The sequence below is a fragment of the Coregonus lavaretus genome (assembly GCF_964263955.1).
Source record: "Coregonus lavaretus genome assembly, chromosome: 3".
NCBI lineage: Eukaryota > Metazoa > Chordata > Actinopteri > Salmoniformes > Salmonidae > Coregonus > Coregonus lavaretus.
The window spans coordinates 34,104,183-34,120,888 of NC_139990.1; the positions used below are offsets into that span (position 1 = coordinate 34,104,183).

A 16,706-nucleotide genomic window follows, 5' to 3' on the forward strand; every position below is an offset into this window, starting at 1 on the left:
TAAATGTATTTGGCAAATAAAGGTGATTTTGATTCCTGCAGGCTGGAGTATTGAGTGTTGTGGCTGGACATTATATTGCATGTCTAATTACTTAATCTATTCCTCTGTAGCCCTGGACTGTCCTGCCAACAGCCACTACCAGAGCTGCTCTGAGATCTGTGCCACCCCATGTCCCGGCCTCTCTGACATTATCACCTGCCCCACCACTTGTGCTGAGGGCTGTGCCTGCAATACAGACTACTACTTCAACGGGACAGGCTGTGTTAAGTGGGACCTGTGCAGCTGTTACCACAAAGGACGCACCTACAAGGTGGGGTTTACCTAGAACATATACAGTGGGGAAAGAAAGTATTTAGTCAGCCACCAATTGTGCACGTTCTCCCACTTAAAAAGATGAGAGAGGCCTGTAATTTTCATCATAGGTACACGTCAACTATGACAGACAAATTGAGAAAAGATAATCCAGAAAATCACATTGTAGGATTTTTTATGAATTTATATGCAAATTATGGTGGAAAATAAGTATTTGGTCACCTACAAACAAGCAAGATTTCTGGCTCTCACAGACCTGTAACTTCTTTGAGGCTCCTCTGTCCTCCACTCGTTACCTGTATTAATGGCACCTGTTTGAACTTGTTATCAGTATAAAAGACACCTGTCCACAACCTCAAACAGTCACACTCCAAACTCCACTATGGCCAAGATCAAAGAGCTGTCAAAGGAAACCAGAAACAAAATTGTAGACCTGCACCAGGCTGGGAAGACTGAATCTGCAATAGGTAAGCAGCTTGGTTTGAAGAAATCAACTGTGGGAGCAATTATTAGGAAATGGAAGACATACAAGACCACTGATAATCTCCCTCGATCTGGGGCTCCACGCAAGATCTCACCCCGTGGGGTCAAAATGATCAAAAGAACGGTGAGCAAAGATCCCAGAACCACACGGGGGGACCTAGTGAATGACCTGCAGAGAGCTGGGACCAAAGTAACAAAGCCTACCATCAGTAACACACTACGCCGCCAGGGACTCAAATCCTGCAGTGCCAGACGTGTCCCCCTGCTTAAGCCAGTACATGTCCAGGCCCGTCTGAAGTTTGCTAGAGTGCATTTGGATGATCCAGAAGAGGATTGGGAGAATGTCATATGGTCAGATGAAACCAAAATAGAACTTTTTGGTAAAAACTCAACTCGTCGTGTTTGGAGGACAACGAATGCTGAGTTGCATCCAAAGAACACCATACCTACTGTGAAGCATGGGGGTGGAAACATCATGCTTTGGGGCTGTTTTTCTGCAAAGGGACCAGGACGACTGATCCGTGTAAAGGAAAGAATGAATGGGGCCATGTATCGTGAGATTTTGAGTGAAAACCTCCTTCCATCAGTAAGGGCATTGAAGATGAAACGTGGCTGGGTCTTTCAGCATGACAATGATCCCAAACACACCGCCCGGGCAACGAAGGAGTGGCTTCGTAAGAAGCATTTCAAGGTCCTGGAGTGGCCTAGCCAGTCTCCAGATCTCTACCCCATAGAAAATCTTTGGAGGGAGTTGAAAGTCTGTGTTGCCCAGCGACAGCCCCAAAACATCACTGCTCTAGAGGAGATCTGCATGGAGGAATGGGCCAAAATACCAGCAACAGTGTGTGAAAACCTTGTGAAGACTTACAGAAAACGTTTGACCTGTGTCATTGCCAACAAAGGGTATACAGTGATCCCTCGCCACTTCGCGGTTCACTTATCGCGGATTCGCTATTTCGCGGATTTTCATAATGCATTTTTTTTTTTTTGGTGCATTGTGCTCTGCATTCTGATTCGCTAAAAACTCACTCCCGCTTCTTGTATCAAAACATGCTACGAATTGTGCTATCATTTTGTCGTCTCGTGCAGTTATGTGTACGTACATAAAACAGCTTGGCAAATTTACATTAAGTTGGCCAAATTATCTTGTAATTTCGAACATCTCCTAAACCCATAATGTCGACGAAACGGCCTGGACCGACAAAAGCACCTGCGGATGGGCCCAAACGGCGGAAGATGCTACCTATCTCAGATAAAGTTAAACTTCTGGACATGCTAAGGGAAGGTAAAAGCTATGCAGCCGTTGCTCGCCATTACGGAATCAATGCATCTTCCGTTCGTTACATAAAGAAGGAGGAAAAAAACATAAGGACGACAGCAGCAGTCAATGAGGAGGAAGGACTAACGCTTGGTCGCTTAGCAACCATGGTGCGAATGGCCACTGAACTTAAGCGAGTAGCTGAGGAATGGGACCCTTTGATGAGCCGTTCATTACAGTTCTCCAACGTAATCGATGGTGGCATGTCGGTGTACAAGGATCTTTTTGCAAAGAAGAAAAAAGAGCGACAACAGCTGCCTATCACTATGTTCTTCTCCCGAACAAACACACCTGCACCGCGGGCTTCAGAAGAAGAGAACACAGCAGAGCGCAGTCAGGATGCAGCGGCCCAGTCTGAAGAGCAGTGAAACGGCCTACACGTGAGTCACTGTATTTGTATACATGTAATAGTTGCTAATTGTAAAAAAAAAAAAGTTTTCTATTTCGCGGATTTCACTTATCGCGGGTCATTTTCGGAACGTAACCCCCGCGATAAACGAGGGATTACTGTATAACAAAGTATTGAGAAACTTTTGTTATTGACCAAATACTTTTTTTCCACCATAATTTGCAAATAAATTCATAAAAAATCCTACAATGTGATTTTCTGGATTTTTTTCCTCATTTTGTCTGTCATAGTTGACGTGTACCTATGATGAAAATTACAGGCCTCTCTCATCTTTTTAAGTGGGAGAACTTGCACAATTGGTGGTTGACTAAATACTTTTTTTCCCCACTGTTCCAACAATGTGTTGTGTTTACTTTACAATAGAACATTATGTACCACACATACACATTATTGTCAGATATATCTTTCAGAAAATACGTGTATACTGTAATGTACAATAGTTTATTGTAAATGTATAGTCCAATAAGGTATTATTCAATGTAAATTCAAAGATAAAGTGTATGTCCCTCTATTATAAGAACTGCATCCTTATAACACTGCCACAATAACAATGTACTGTACCTATTTCTCTCCCTCAGATTGGTGAGTCTGTGTTGTCAGAGGATTGCCAGGAGCTCTGCACCTGCACTGCCTCTGGTGATGTGAAATGTGAGGCCACCAAGTGCAAGGCTGACGAGAGCTGCCAGGTCAAGAATGGTCACCTGGGCTGCTATCTCAAAAATTGTTTGTTGGAGACTAATGGCGCCTTCACCCTTTTCAATGGAAGAAGTGGTGCAATCACAGCCATGGGGGCCTATGAGATAATCAAAGTTTGTGACAATGCTCTGGTGGAAGAGTGGTTCAGAGTGGTGGTGACGTTGCAGGCCTGTGGGAAGTCTGGCCTCAAGAGCGTTGTTGCTGTGTACGTCTACTTCAATGATCTGATGATCACTGTCAACAGCAAGCATGAAACTTGGGTGAGTCACCTCATATACAGTATATATTAATTCATAGATTATTAAGTATTGTTTATGGATGACACCAATTCCCTTCAGTATCTAGGATTGTAAGATTGTATACTATTCCATCAGTGTTACTTTGTTTTTCAATGTTGTTCACAGATAAATGGTAAGAAGGTGACTCTACCACGCCTGCTGAGTAATGAAGTCTCAGTGAAGGTCTCTGACAAGACAGTGATGATTGAGAGGATGTCAGGCCTTCAGGTGTCATACAGCCTCTCTCAGGAGATCATAGTGACAGTGAGTGCCCACATGGCTGACAAGGTGTGTGGAGCTTGTGGAAGACTGGTTCCTTCAGGAGACGTTATCCCGGTCCCTAGTTTCCTGACTATGCAGGAATACATGGACGGCTGGAACGCACCAGACTTCCCCACCTGCAGGTGAGTTACTGTATAAATCTGAAACTGATTCAAATCTGAAAAGCAATCAATAACATTCAAGTTGTGAAAATGTATACTTAATTAGGGTTAAAGCTACCTCAGTTGTATGCTCTTTGACCCCTTACAGTGGCGGCCTTTGAACACCTTGGAACGTTCTTTCATCCACAAGACAATTTAACTACCCAGATTAATCACCCATGATAGAGAATCAGTCTTTAATAAATGTTTGTTATGACTTTCATTCTATTCTTACCGAACAATTACATTTTGTGAATGATTCTGTAAAAACCAAACAATAAAATGTCTGCAAGAAAAGCATCAAGAACTGATGTATTGTCTCTATTGTACTTCTCCAGATGATCATTAATTCCATGGTCTTTTACTATGTTCTGCATTGGGGATTACATTAGGGACAAGTTATAGAAAATAGTTGATTATGTACACAGAAGTATATGGCTTCCTTGTGATGTCATGGCAAGACATGCAGTGCATAGTGGAAGTATATACAACCCTTGCACAATCTTCACATTTTGCTGTTTTAAAATTAAATTTAAAAAGGGATTCAATTAGATTGTTTTACCCCCTACAGATCTCCACAATCTACTCCACACTTTCAAAGTGAAAGAAAATTATTGAGCATTTTCCTAATGAACGAAGATGTTTTATTCGTGAACATTCTTAGAAAAAATGGTTCCAACAGGGTTCTTCGGCTGTCCCCATAGGAAAACCCTTTTTGTTTCCAGATAGAACCCTTTCCACAGAGGGTTCTACATGGAACCCAAAAAACCTACTACCTGGAAACAAAAAGGGTTCTTCAAAGGGTTCTCCATAGCAAAAGAACCCTTTTAGGTTCTCGATAGTACCTTTTTTTCTAAGAGTGTATGTTTTCACACCCGAGAGTTAATACTTGGTGGAAGCACCTTATGCAACCATTACAACTGTGAATCATTCTGAATAAGATTCTACCAACCTTGCCAAACTCTTATTGCAAAATGTATCCATTGTTTTTGTCATTACATTTGTTTGAGAATCATTGATGGACAGCAATATTCAATAATAATACTAATAATAAACCATTTAGCAGACGCTTTTATCCAAAGCGACTTACCGTCATGTGTGCATACATTTTTACGTCAAACCTTGTCTCTGATTTTCATGCAAAATTAAATCAGGACGGAGACTGGACCACTCAGGAACACTCAAAACCTTTTGGAAAGCCATTCTGGTGTGTCGTTGCCATTAAACTTTGTGAAATTCTCCTGCTGAAAAATAAAATTATCCCACTGTTAGGTTTTCAGAAGACTGAGCCAGGTTTTCCTCTAACTTTTTACCTGGGCTTTGCTCCTTTCATATGTCTTTTGATCCTGAAAAACTCCCCAGTCCCTGCAGGTGACAAGCATGCCCATAACATGATACTGGCACTACAATAATTGAAAATGCAGAGGGGTTCACTCTGTGTTGTGTTGTATTGGATTTGACCCAAACCTGTAGTTTATCATTTATGCCAAAAGGTTATTTATTTGCTGTGTTGTCTTGCAGTATTACTTAATGGCTTTTAATGATTGTTTTGGAGTGGCTTTTTTAACACAGACTTTTCATTTTGTCGTACAGTTTCAAGTATTATGGTGGCAGCATCATGTTATGGGTATGACTTTCACCAGCAAGGACTGGGGAGTTTGTCAGAAACAAACGAAATGGGAAAGGAGCAAAGCCCAGGTAGAACATTAGAGGAAAACATGCTGAAGACTTCTGAAATCCTAACCATGCGATAGCGTTTTCTTTTTCAGCAGTACAATTACATAAGTGTAGTATACTGTAGAATACTGTACTACACACTGTAGTATACCTCGATTATGTGTTGTAATTACTATATAATTTTGTAGTATACTGTAGAATACTATAGTAAATACAGTATACTACAGACTGCAAAAACACTTCAGTAAATACTACAGTAATGTCCACAAAAACACTACAGTCTGCAAAAACACTACAGTAATTACTATAGTATATACTACAGTATTTAATTTGCTTATACCTTGCCCATTCCCCTCCCCCATATCCCAATTTGTGCCACCAATAAGTGAGAAACCTACATGCCAAGTATAGACCACGTGTTCCCTACAGGTCATAGAAAAGAGCAGAAATGCTGAACTATCCATTCAGTCAGTCCTAGCTATTACATTTACATTTAAGTCATTTAGCAGACGCTCTTATCCAGAGCGACTTACATTCTTTTTTGATTTTTCATACTGGCCATGTGGGAATCAAACCCACAACCCTGGCATTGCAAACGCCATGCTCTACCAACTGAGCTACATCCCTGCCGGCCATTCCCTCCCCTACCCTGGACGACGCTGGGCCAATTGTGCACCGCCCCATAGGTCTTCTGGTCGCGGCCGGGTACGACAGAGCCTGGATTCGAACCAGGATCTATAGTGGCACAGCTAGCACTGCAATGCAGTGCCTTAGACTACTGTGCCACTCGGGGATGCTATCTACAGGTTTTGGAAAATGTGCTCTTTGAGTAAGTAGGTTTCCTCAAGGACAAAGCTCCCACTGCTATGACAAATATAATAAAACAAAAACACTACAATAAATACTACAGTCCGCAAACAGACTACAGTAAATACTACAGAATAGTAGTCTGCAAAAACACTACAGTAATTACTATATTATAGTAAACTGTAAATATTACAGTATACTACAGTCATGTCCACAATACTACAGTAGTCCGTAAAAACACTACAGTGAGTACTGCCTTTTGCAGACTTTAGTAATGTAATGGCTGCCAAAATTGCCTCCACCAAGTATCAACTCTGGGGTTCTATAATTTTCATTTAGAGATTTCATCCTTTTTTAGATTTAATTTTAAGGCAGCAAAATGTGAAGACTGTGCAAGTGGTGTGTAGACTTTCACTGGTGACTGTAGTGTTTTCTGGGCATGGGAAATATTTTACATGAACAAGGAACAAGCTTGTATTTGACTGGTCACCACAGCATTATTTCCTTGATGTAATATACACGTTTATGATTTAATTGTATTTTTTATTAACAAGAATGTATATTCGGAAGGATACATTCGTCACAACACTAATTTATAATTCAGTATCATTTAGATATCAAATTACATGTAGAGATAATTAATCCAGCAAATACAGCTTAGTACTTTCTATTACATAGTGAATATTTTAAATCGACTTGATTACCATTGTAATGATTTGACCATTACAAATCACTTACTGGAATTGTTTTGAAAATCTGAGGTGAGGGTTTGGCAGAAAATGGCATTCCTTCTACAAATATTCTAATTACTGTTTGTTACAAATCATTGACAAATGGTCACAGTGATTTAGGCAATATGTATTCTTGGTGGGATTCTCCAATAGCAGACTGTTCTTCAGTTGTAGCATGGTCAGTTCTCTCATATCACTGTAAAAGAGAAGGGGAGAGTTGTGAGTGCATATCATTTCCCACTGGAATCTGTCATGTAAGCATGAATGCTAACACCTGCTGCTATGTTTTCAAAAGACAGTGTGGACTTTAACTTTCAAACCTTCATTATGGAAGTTAAAATAACAAGTTTCAAGTCCATAACCCCACAAACACCATTGTTTGACACCATACTGGTAAGCTAAGGCTCTATATTTGGATTCCTTAGACTGAATAACAGTCCTTCACGGTCTCATATATTGAAGGTTAGGTTCATAATCATAGAACATTATGGTGAAGTGGCTCACCATTGGGGGAAGTCAAAGGCTACTTACTCAACCATGTACCCCTGCATTAAGGTGGCAGATGGGATAGCATTCCTGTATACCATCCTTGACCTGGCAGCTCTCTTCACTCTGGCACACCATGGACTGTGACAGAACAACTCCAGATTTCTAGCAGATGTGCACCGCAAAACAGTTGTCTGACATCAAGGATTACCCTATCTAAAAAGATCACAGACACATATCAGTGAGACTTTTACACATCCACGTTCGAGTCACAGACAGCGCTCCAAAATCCATACTAAAGAATTTCATGACCAGATTCCGTTCCAGCTGAAAATTTCAAATAATTGTAAATTTTCACATAAAACTTCAAATAATACGTAAAGTATACAGGAACTTTTAGTATCCAGCTTGTATTGCCCCTACCTTAAGGGTGTGTCCACCAGCATAGCAGTTGCACTGTTCCCAGCTAATACAGCCGGTGTCACTGAAGTAGAAGTCTTTGTCGCAGGGACATGGAGTTGCACAGGTTTCAGCACTGATTTGGTAGTGGCTGCTGGCAGGACAGGAGAATACTGTGGACATATGAGAAGGGAACTCTTGTTTAGTCCTTTTGCATGAACATGACTTTTAATTATTACTTTGAATATTAGGTTATCCGAATGTGAAAACAGAAAGAAAGTTGTTGGACTGATGTGCAGAGAGTCAACCTGGACTCAGGGGTAGAAGTATCCGGGATACATGCAGGGTAGTAACGTCATGAGTTTGGATTATGGTTCCTTGTTTAGCTAGCTAGCTACATGTCATAACAAAAGACTCCTCTATGCAAGTAACAATTTCAATAGAATGTTAATGATGTCACTGTGACAACTGTTGATAGACGTAGCTGGTCAATTCACTCTGGCTATCTACTCCGATTTCAGAGCACTCTCGTCTTAGTGTGCCAGAGCGCAGAATAACTGACAAATTACAAACGCTCAACACCCGTTGAATATGGCCAGTGTCAGTAAATGTTGGCAAAAAAGCAGATATTGTTGCCAGCAGGACAGTTGCAGTCAGCAACGCTCTGGATAACATAAAAACAGCCTAACCAGCTCTGCTAGGGCGAGTAAAATGGTCAGAGTGAGCTGTTCTCTAATTTGTGTATGGAAGTAGCTAGCAAGCTAGCCAACGTTGGCCAGTTAGCTTGGGTGCTTCACTGCTGTTGTTAGGACAGAACGCTCGGATCAACCCTTACAGAGATGTGTGGGGCTAAAGTTTAAGAGGGTGTGAACGATGCTGAATGGGTGTAGACAAAGAAGAGCTCTCCAATAGGTGTACCAAAACATTCAAAGGCCATTTTCTCAAAAGTGAGGTTAAAAGTTTATCAACATTCAAAGCAGAATTACTTTCCCATTGTTCCTCAACTGTAGTGTATAATATACAATTTTCTAGCTCTGAGTCTCTACTTTTATCCAATGTAAAAAACACAATTTCAAATGTTGCTACATAAGACCAAATAGAGCCAGTCGATCACATTTGCCAAAGGGTCTGCCATCATTCACTTTGAACTGGACTGTGTGTTAGCAGGCAGTAGCAACAGCTCGACTTTAGATCATTAGAACGCATCGCCAAAAGCCACAAAATACACCTGAATGGATTTCTGCAAATATGTAAATACCACGGGAGTCCTCTTCCATTTGGAAACTTCACAGTCCTATTGATCGAACAACCATGAAAAAGCAGGCTCTCTCTCCCTCAATTGCCTATGCACATCAACAACAACAAGAACAACAACTAATAGCCAGAGCGAGATAAGCAAAAAATCTAATGCGGGAACATTACATAAATGCTCTCAAACTTTTTTAACTAGTTGGCTGTCAAAAGTGCACTGAAACTATGGGGAATAGTAGCTTGCTCGTCCTTCTGCAGCTGGCCTGCCAATGCATGCATGTCCCAACCTATATTTTGACAACTGAATGGGAACTTGCCATAATAATGTTGATTCTTATGTTATTTTAACTTTTTCCAGTAGCTATTTGTGTTTTGCCTTTTGTTTCATATTGCCTCGTAAAACCCAGATTCAAAACACCCCTCACTGCCCCTCTGGCTGTGACACAATACAGATAATTCATAGTATATAAGGGCTCCTTTTTCAATCATCTGCTAGATAAAAAGATTAGTTGGTGGAGCAATATTTTTTTTCTACTCTTTTGATAAAGTTTAATGTGCAATTACTCTGATTTGAAAATGTGATGCAGTATTCTTTACTATTGTGTTGTCTTCCTATCGTTTCCTCTAGAATTGGTTAGGGAATGAAAGAAGAAAACTGGATCAGAGTCAAGCTGTCCCTCCCCCAAAAAACTAAGCTCTACAAAAGTTATGTGTCAGCTTACAAGCTGTTTATGAGGCACCACCTTAAAGCAGAAGGTTTGTGCAGGTTTGGCTTTAATTACCTGTTTGCAATTACAAGAGCAAGGCAGGCATTCAAGTATTGTGGACTGTATGCATTTCTCAATCGGTGTGCCTTTGATGTATTTTTGTTTTTGTTTTTTGGATGAATTATAAGAGGGGTTTCTCTTCAGAACTTTATGGGTCTAACAACAAATTCTAAAGTCTACTGACTCCATCTGACACATATTTCTACTTTCTTTCAACAAGTAAATATTTTGTTGTTGTAATGCCTTGATAGAATAGATAGATAAAACAATGTCACTGACATTGTCATGTTTTCTGTTGTATGTCAGGAGTTATGGCAGGTATACAGGGCAAATGGCAGGCATTACCACCTGCCACAAAAGCCCATTACAGTGAGGAGGCAAACAGGAGGCAAGAGGTCAGGAGTTGACGGGGAACCTGGAGGCCTTAAAAGTCAAAGATGATTTAAGACGGCTGAAATCAATGGTGGGAATATATAGGGTCACAATAGTAAATAATGACATTTTTTAACTTTTACCTCAAAAAAGTAATGTATTTGCATTTGATAGTTGGAGTTAGATTTGAGATACAGATTTAAGATACAGAGAACAGGCATATTATTCTTACAGAAGGATTTCAGTCTTTTCGCCAACTCTTTTCCTATAAGCATTTTTAGGTATTGTCTTTTTTTTTTTTTTTGTACATCTAATTTAAGTAAATATTTATCTTGTTATCTTATCTATTTCTACATAATATTTTGTTAGGTTATCGAGTCGGAAGGTATGGGGGTCGACACAGCATTCCTTGTTCACAACCCTGAGGATCCCATACCAGTCAGCACAGTCTCATTTGGGAGTGGAAGGAAATTTGTTGAGGGCCAGGATCTGATCGCCAAGTTTTCTGTAAACGTTTCTGGTACACATATTTTAAGAATAATTTTGGTAACACTTAACCTCAAGCATTTGCTTGTTGATCACCCTGTTGCAGGACAACTTTTCTGCAATGCAGAAAATATTTAACTTGTAGTGTATTTGAGGTTTGAAAAGGCTTCTGAAGTTTGTAATTTCCACTTTGAAATTTCAGACATGATTTTCCCTTACGAAAAATTGACAAAAATGTCAATTTATTATAATCCACATAACAATTCACATTTCCTGTTACGGCAGGATTATTTTCCTGCTGTAGCAAACTGACTCAAATTAAGATCCTACATCTGTACATCTATAATGCCTTTAAACACACTCATACAGTACTGTGCCTCTTTTATTGTTACATCTAGGCAAATCTGTACCTTCTGTTGTTGAAATTCTAATCAAGTGCGAGCGACTTCGTCATTTCTTCAAACAATCATCTTTATTTGTAATCGATTAATTATTGCAATAATGGAGCTGGTCAACGACCACCCGTAGGTGATTTGTTGAGAGCCTAACAAACAGGAAATGCTGATGTCTTATATAGTGGACCTAAAAATGCTTAGTCATGGCTGGTTCCACCCCTCCCCGGCAGATCAGGGCATCATAAGCTACCTTGTTTTCTTCTTGTGGCTATTTGAATCGGGTCATAGCGCACAAAGAAGTGATAACGTTAGTTCCGTTACTCCTCTCTGTTCAAGCCAGCCTCTGTTCACCTCATATCTCCACACCTCTGTGCCCTTGAAAGATATGAGAAGAACAGGATAGACTGGGACACTGTGGTCACTCTCAGAGAGTCTTTGTCTTGACCGTGTGACTAAGTTGAACAGAGGCAGAGTGGAAAAATACCAGCTCCTTCTTACAAGACTGGAAATGCTATGATCCCTTATTGATGTCACTTGTTAAATCCACTTCAAATCAGTGCAGATGAAGGGGAGGAGACAGGTTAAATATGGATTTTTAATCCTTGAGACAATTGAGACATGGATTGTTTATGTGTGCCATTCAGAGGGTGAATGGGCAAGACAAAATATTTAAGTGTCTTTGAATGTGTCACTGATCTGTTTCACCTGTCTTTGTGATTGTCTCCATCCCCCTCCAGGTGTTGCCCATCTTCCCCAGTATATTTATACCTGTGATCTCTGTTTGTCTGTTGCCAGTTTGTTTCGTTTCGTCAAGCCTACCAGTGGTTTTCCCCTTGCTCCTGTCTTTCTCAAGTTCCTGTTTTCTAGTTTTCCCAGTTTTTGACCATTCTGCCTGCCCTGACCCTGAGACTGCCTGCCGTTCTGTACCGTTTGGACTCTGGTCTGGATTACTGACCTCTGCATGCCCATGGCCTGTCGTTTGCCTGCCCCCTGTTTTCTTAAATAACATGTTGTTGCTTCGACACTGTCTGCATCTGGGTCTTCTCCTGAAACATGATAGAATAGGGTATGGTAGTAGGTGCCAGGCGCACCAGATTGTGTCAAGAACTGCAACGCTGCTGGGTTTTTCATGCGCAACAGTTTCCCGTGTGTTTCAAGAATAGCACACCACCTAAAGGACATCAAGCCAACTTGACACATCTGTGGGAAGCATTGGAGTCAACATGGGCCAGCATCCCTGTGGAACCCTTTTGACACCTTGTAGAGTCCATGCCCTGACGAATTGAGGCTGTTCTGAGGAGGAGGGGGACAAAGTGGCGCCGTAGAGAGAACACCGTGTTTCAGCGAGCTCCCGTGGCATTCGTTAATTTCTCTCTTTATATTCATTTTCTAGCTTGAAAAAGGGATAGAATTGGCTAAATATGTTACCCTACAATGAGTCTTGACGGCTATTTCTCAAAAGTTTCCAACAACATGCCCAGCAGAACAACTAAGAACTCGACCAAAACACCACCCCTGTAGATGTGCAGGAGGAGCTAACTAATGTTAGCGAAGCTAATGCCATTGCGGATCCAGGCTCAAGATAGGAACGGTCTTGGAAGCAATAGCAGGCCATTCAGCTGAACTACAGAAGGTTGTCAAGCGTGTTGATGAGGCGGAAGGAAGAATTGATACTGTGGAAATTTCAAATACATCAATGGACACTAAGATAAAGGCACTTGAGAAACAGGTGCGCGAAATGGCAGAGCACATTGATGACTTGGATAATCAAAGACACAGATGCAATTTCCATGTGGTGGGACTCCCGGAAAATACTGAAGGGACACGTTCAGTTAAATTCTTTGAGGAATCGATTCCTGGCTACCTACAAACGGATACTAAGGCTGGACGTGTGAAGCTGGATAGAGCCCATCGCTCTCAAGCACCGATACCCGGTCCCAACCAGCGCCCACGGCCAGTGGTTATAAAGTTCCACAACTTCACCGACAAGCAGCGCGTCATGGATGCGGCCAGACGTATTCAACGTCAAGGTCCAAGGGTCTCATTCTTCAATAATTACTCCATGGCGGTTGTACGAAGACGCAAGGCGTTTGATAAGGTGAAGGTTTGACTACGCACTGCTGTACCTGGAGAAATTGAAGATTATGGTCAACGGTTCGCCTAAAAAGCTCTACACACCTGAAGAGGCTGCTGCGTTTATTGACTCTCTTGGGTAAACAACTTCACGCTGCGCTATTGCAGCATTGGATAACTTTTTTATTCAAATCTGATCATAAAGCAGTGATGTGAGTTCTCAAGTGCTCTTGTTCAGTAATATTTGTATAATTATTCTTGCTAAAGTAACTGCCACCATAGCTCAGACTGAGATCAGTGTGAATCTATATTGGTGCCCAGGCTTGGGTTTAGGTGGAAGAGCCTCAAACTTCTTTTATTGATTTTCATTTTCATATATATAAAGGATGAGGCTAGCGGGAAAACCCCCTTTGGATCTTTACATGTCTATTTTTTGGATGTAGTATAGTTCTGGTTCAGGGTTCATATAGTTCGTTTACGCTCGGTGAGAATGGGGAGAATTTAACACATGGGAAAAGCTACCACACAATCATTACAGTAGGATTCAGTCTGCATATTGGTTGGTCAAAGTGCAATGGCAGGTAACAGAAAGCGTTTATGTACATGGAACATTAGAGGGAGTCATAACTCCATTAAAAGGAAAAGGGTACTATCTTTTTTGAAAAAAGAAAATGTCACACCCTGACTCAGGGGACTCGTATATGTTGAGTCAGGGTGTGTATGTTCTATGTACGCATATCACGCTGCGCCTTGGTCTGACCCGTCTGTAAAAGAACGTGACAGAAGATCCCATCAAACAAGGACCAAGCAGTGTGTCCAGAAGGAGCAAACGCCGGGGATTCAACGGGAGGTAACTTTAGTAGATGTCCTCCTCGGTTGGGGGAGAATTACTGAGGAGGAGGCCGTCCGTTATCGGGAGGCGATGAAGGTTGATGCCCAGGTAGGAGAGGAGAGACGGCGCCAACCGTGCCGACGACGGAGACCCGAGAGGCAACCCCAAGAACATTTTTTGGGGGGGGGCACACGGGGTGGATGACGAGGCAGCAGGAGGCCGTGGAAGGGCAAATCTGCAGGTTAGGAAAGGAGGCCACCATGTTACGGGGGCTATTGGTTCAGACAGAGCAGGAGTTATTCGGTCAGAGGGAGGCGCTACAGGAGGCTAAAAGGGAGAAGGAAAGTGTAGAGGCACGGCGAGAGGAGCTGGTTAGGCAGCAGAAGGAGCGGGGGTTAATAAAGGAACCAAGCAAGTGGTGCGTGTCGCCAGTCCGGTCCGGCCCGTTCCTGCTCCCCGCACTAAGCTAATGGTGCGTGTTCCCAGTACGGCCCGGCCTGTTCCTGCCCCTCGCACCAAGCCAGTGGTGCGCGTCGCCAGTCCGGCCCGGCCTGTTCCTGCCCCTCGCACCAAGCCAATGGTGCATGTCGCCAGTCCGGCCCGGCCCGTTCCTGCTCCCCGCACCAAGCCAGTGCTGCGTGTTCCCAGTCCGGCCCGGCCCGTTCCTGCTCCTCGCACCAAGCCAGTGGTGCGTGTCGCCAGCCCGGCCCGGCCTGTACCTGCTCCCCGCACCAAGACAGTGGTGCGCGTCGCCAGCCCGGCCCGGCCCGTTCCTGCTCCCCGCACCAAGCAAGTGATGCGTGTTCCCAGTACGGCCCGGCCCGTTCCTGTACTCGCACCAAGCCTGTGGTGCGCGTCGCCAGTCTGGTCCGGCCCGTTCCTGCTCCTCGCACCAAGCCAGTGGTGCGCGTCGCCAGCCCGGCCCGGCCTGTTCCTGTTCCTCGCACCAAGGCTGTGGTGCGCGTCGCCAGCCCGGCCCGGCCTGTTCCTGCACCTCGCACCAAGCCAGTGGTGCGTGTAGCCAGCCCGGCCCGGCCCGTACCTGCTCCTCGCATCAAATCAGTGGTGCGTGTGTCCAGTCCGGCACGGCCCGTGCCTATTCCACCGGTGCCTGGTCCGGCACCGGTCAGCTGCTCCACTCCGGAGCCAGAGCAGTCCGCTCCATCGGTGCCTGATCCAGCTCCGGTTAGCTGCTTCACTCCGGAGCCAGAGCAATCCGCTCCACCAGGGTCCAGTCCAGCTCCGGTCAGCGGATCCACTCCGGAGCCAGAGCAGTCCGCTCCACCGGTGCCCAGTTCAGCTCCGGTCAGCTGCTCCACTCCGGAGCCAGAGCAATCCGCTCCACCGGAGCCCAGTCCAGCTCCGGTCAGCGGCTCCACTCCGGAGCCAGAGCAGTCCGCTCCACCGGTGCCTGATCCAGCTCCTGTCAGTGGCTCCACTCCGGAGCCAGAGCAGTTCGCTCCACCGTCGTCGGGTCCAGCTCCAGTCAGCGGTTCCAGTCCAGACCCAGACGTCAGCCCCTCTCCAGGTTCGGGGTCTCCCACACCAGGGTCCAGACAGGGCTTGGTACTTCGTGGGAGGAAGGAGAGGGGAAGCAGCGTGCCGAGGTCCAGACCAGACCAGGGGCGCAACAGGGAGGCGGAGAGTAAGAGGTCGTCACGCCCGGAGCCGGATCCGCCTCCGAGGCGGAATGCCCACCCGGCCCCTACCCTGTTATGTTTATGTTGCGCGGTCGGAGTCCGCACCTTTGGGGGGGGGGGGGGGGTACTGTCACGCCCTGACTCAGGGGACTCGTATATGTTGAGTCAGGGTGTGTATGTTCTATGTTGTGTATTTCTATGTTGGTGTTCTAGTATGTATATATCTATGTTGGCGGGTGTGGTTCCCAATCAGAGGCAGCTGTCGTTCGTTGTCTCTGATTGGGGACCATACTTAAGCAGCCTTTTGGCACTGTGTAGTTGTGGGATCTTGTTCCGGGTAAGGTTTGTTGTGTGTTAAACGTTAGGACTTCACGTTTCGTTTGTTTATTGTTTTGTCGTGTGTTTATTCAGTTTAAATAAGCATGTACGCATATCACGCTGCGCCTTGGTCTGACCCGTCTGTAAACGAACGTGACAGAAAATATTGAAATTGCTGTTGCAAGAAACTCATTTGGATGTTAAGGAGCATCTGAAATTGCAACAAGTGTTTTTCTCATCATTTACATCCAGAAATAGAGGTGTGGCAATTCTTGTGAAAAAGAACCTACCCCTTAAGGTCTTGAATTGTGTGAAAGATACATTTGGTTGTTTTGTTATAATTAAAGGTACTTTACGAGGGTAGAACATTTCCATAATGAATATTTACTTTCCCCCTGCCCACTCCCCTGATTTTCTCACTAAGGCATTTCTAGACTTCTCTGAATTAAAATTCAGACACTGCGGAGGTTGGAGGAGATTTTAATTGTTTGTTGAACCCCCTTATTGACAAGTTTCCCAGCGGCATAGCTTCACCCTCTCCTCAATCTAGGTCA

The 16,706-nt window shown here is 43.7% G+C and overlaps 1 protein-coding gene across 1 annotated transcript in view; it reads left to right on the forward strand.

Annotated features, from left to right (window-relative positions):
* Positions 1-16,706, forward strand: part of LOC311107105 (IgGFc-binding protein-like) — a gene marked incomplete at both ends in the record, with an annotated part of 43,549 nt that overhangs the window by 14,884 nt on the left and 11,959 nt on the right. Inside the window, 3 exons of the mRNA XM_084149582.1 lie at positions 111-310; positions 3,101-3,478; positions 3,623-3,900. Coding sequence (XP_084005708.1) covers positions 111-310; positions 3,101-3,478; positions 3,623-3,900 — 856 coding nt within the window. The remainder of the gene's footprint in view (positions 1-110; positions 311-3,100; positions 3,479-3,622; positions 3,901-16,706) is intronic.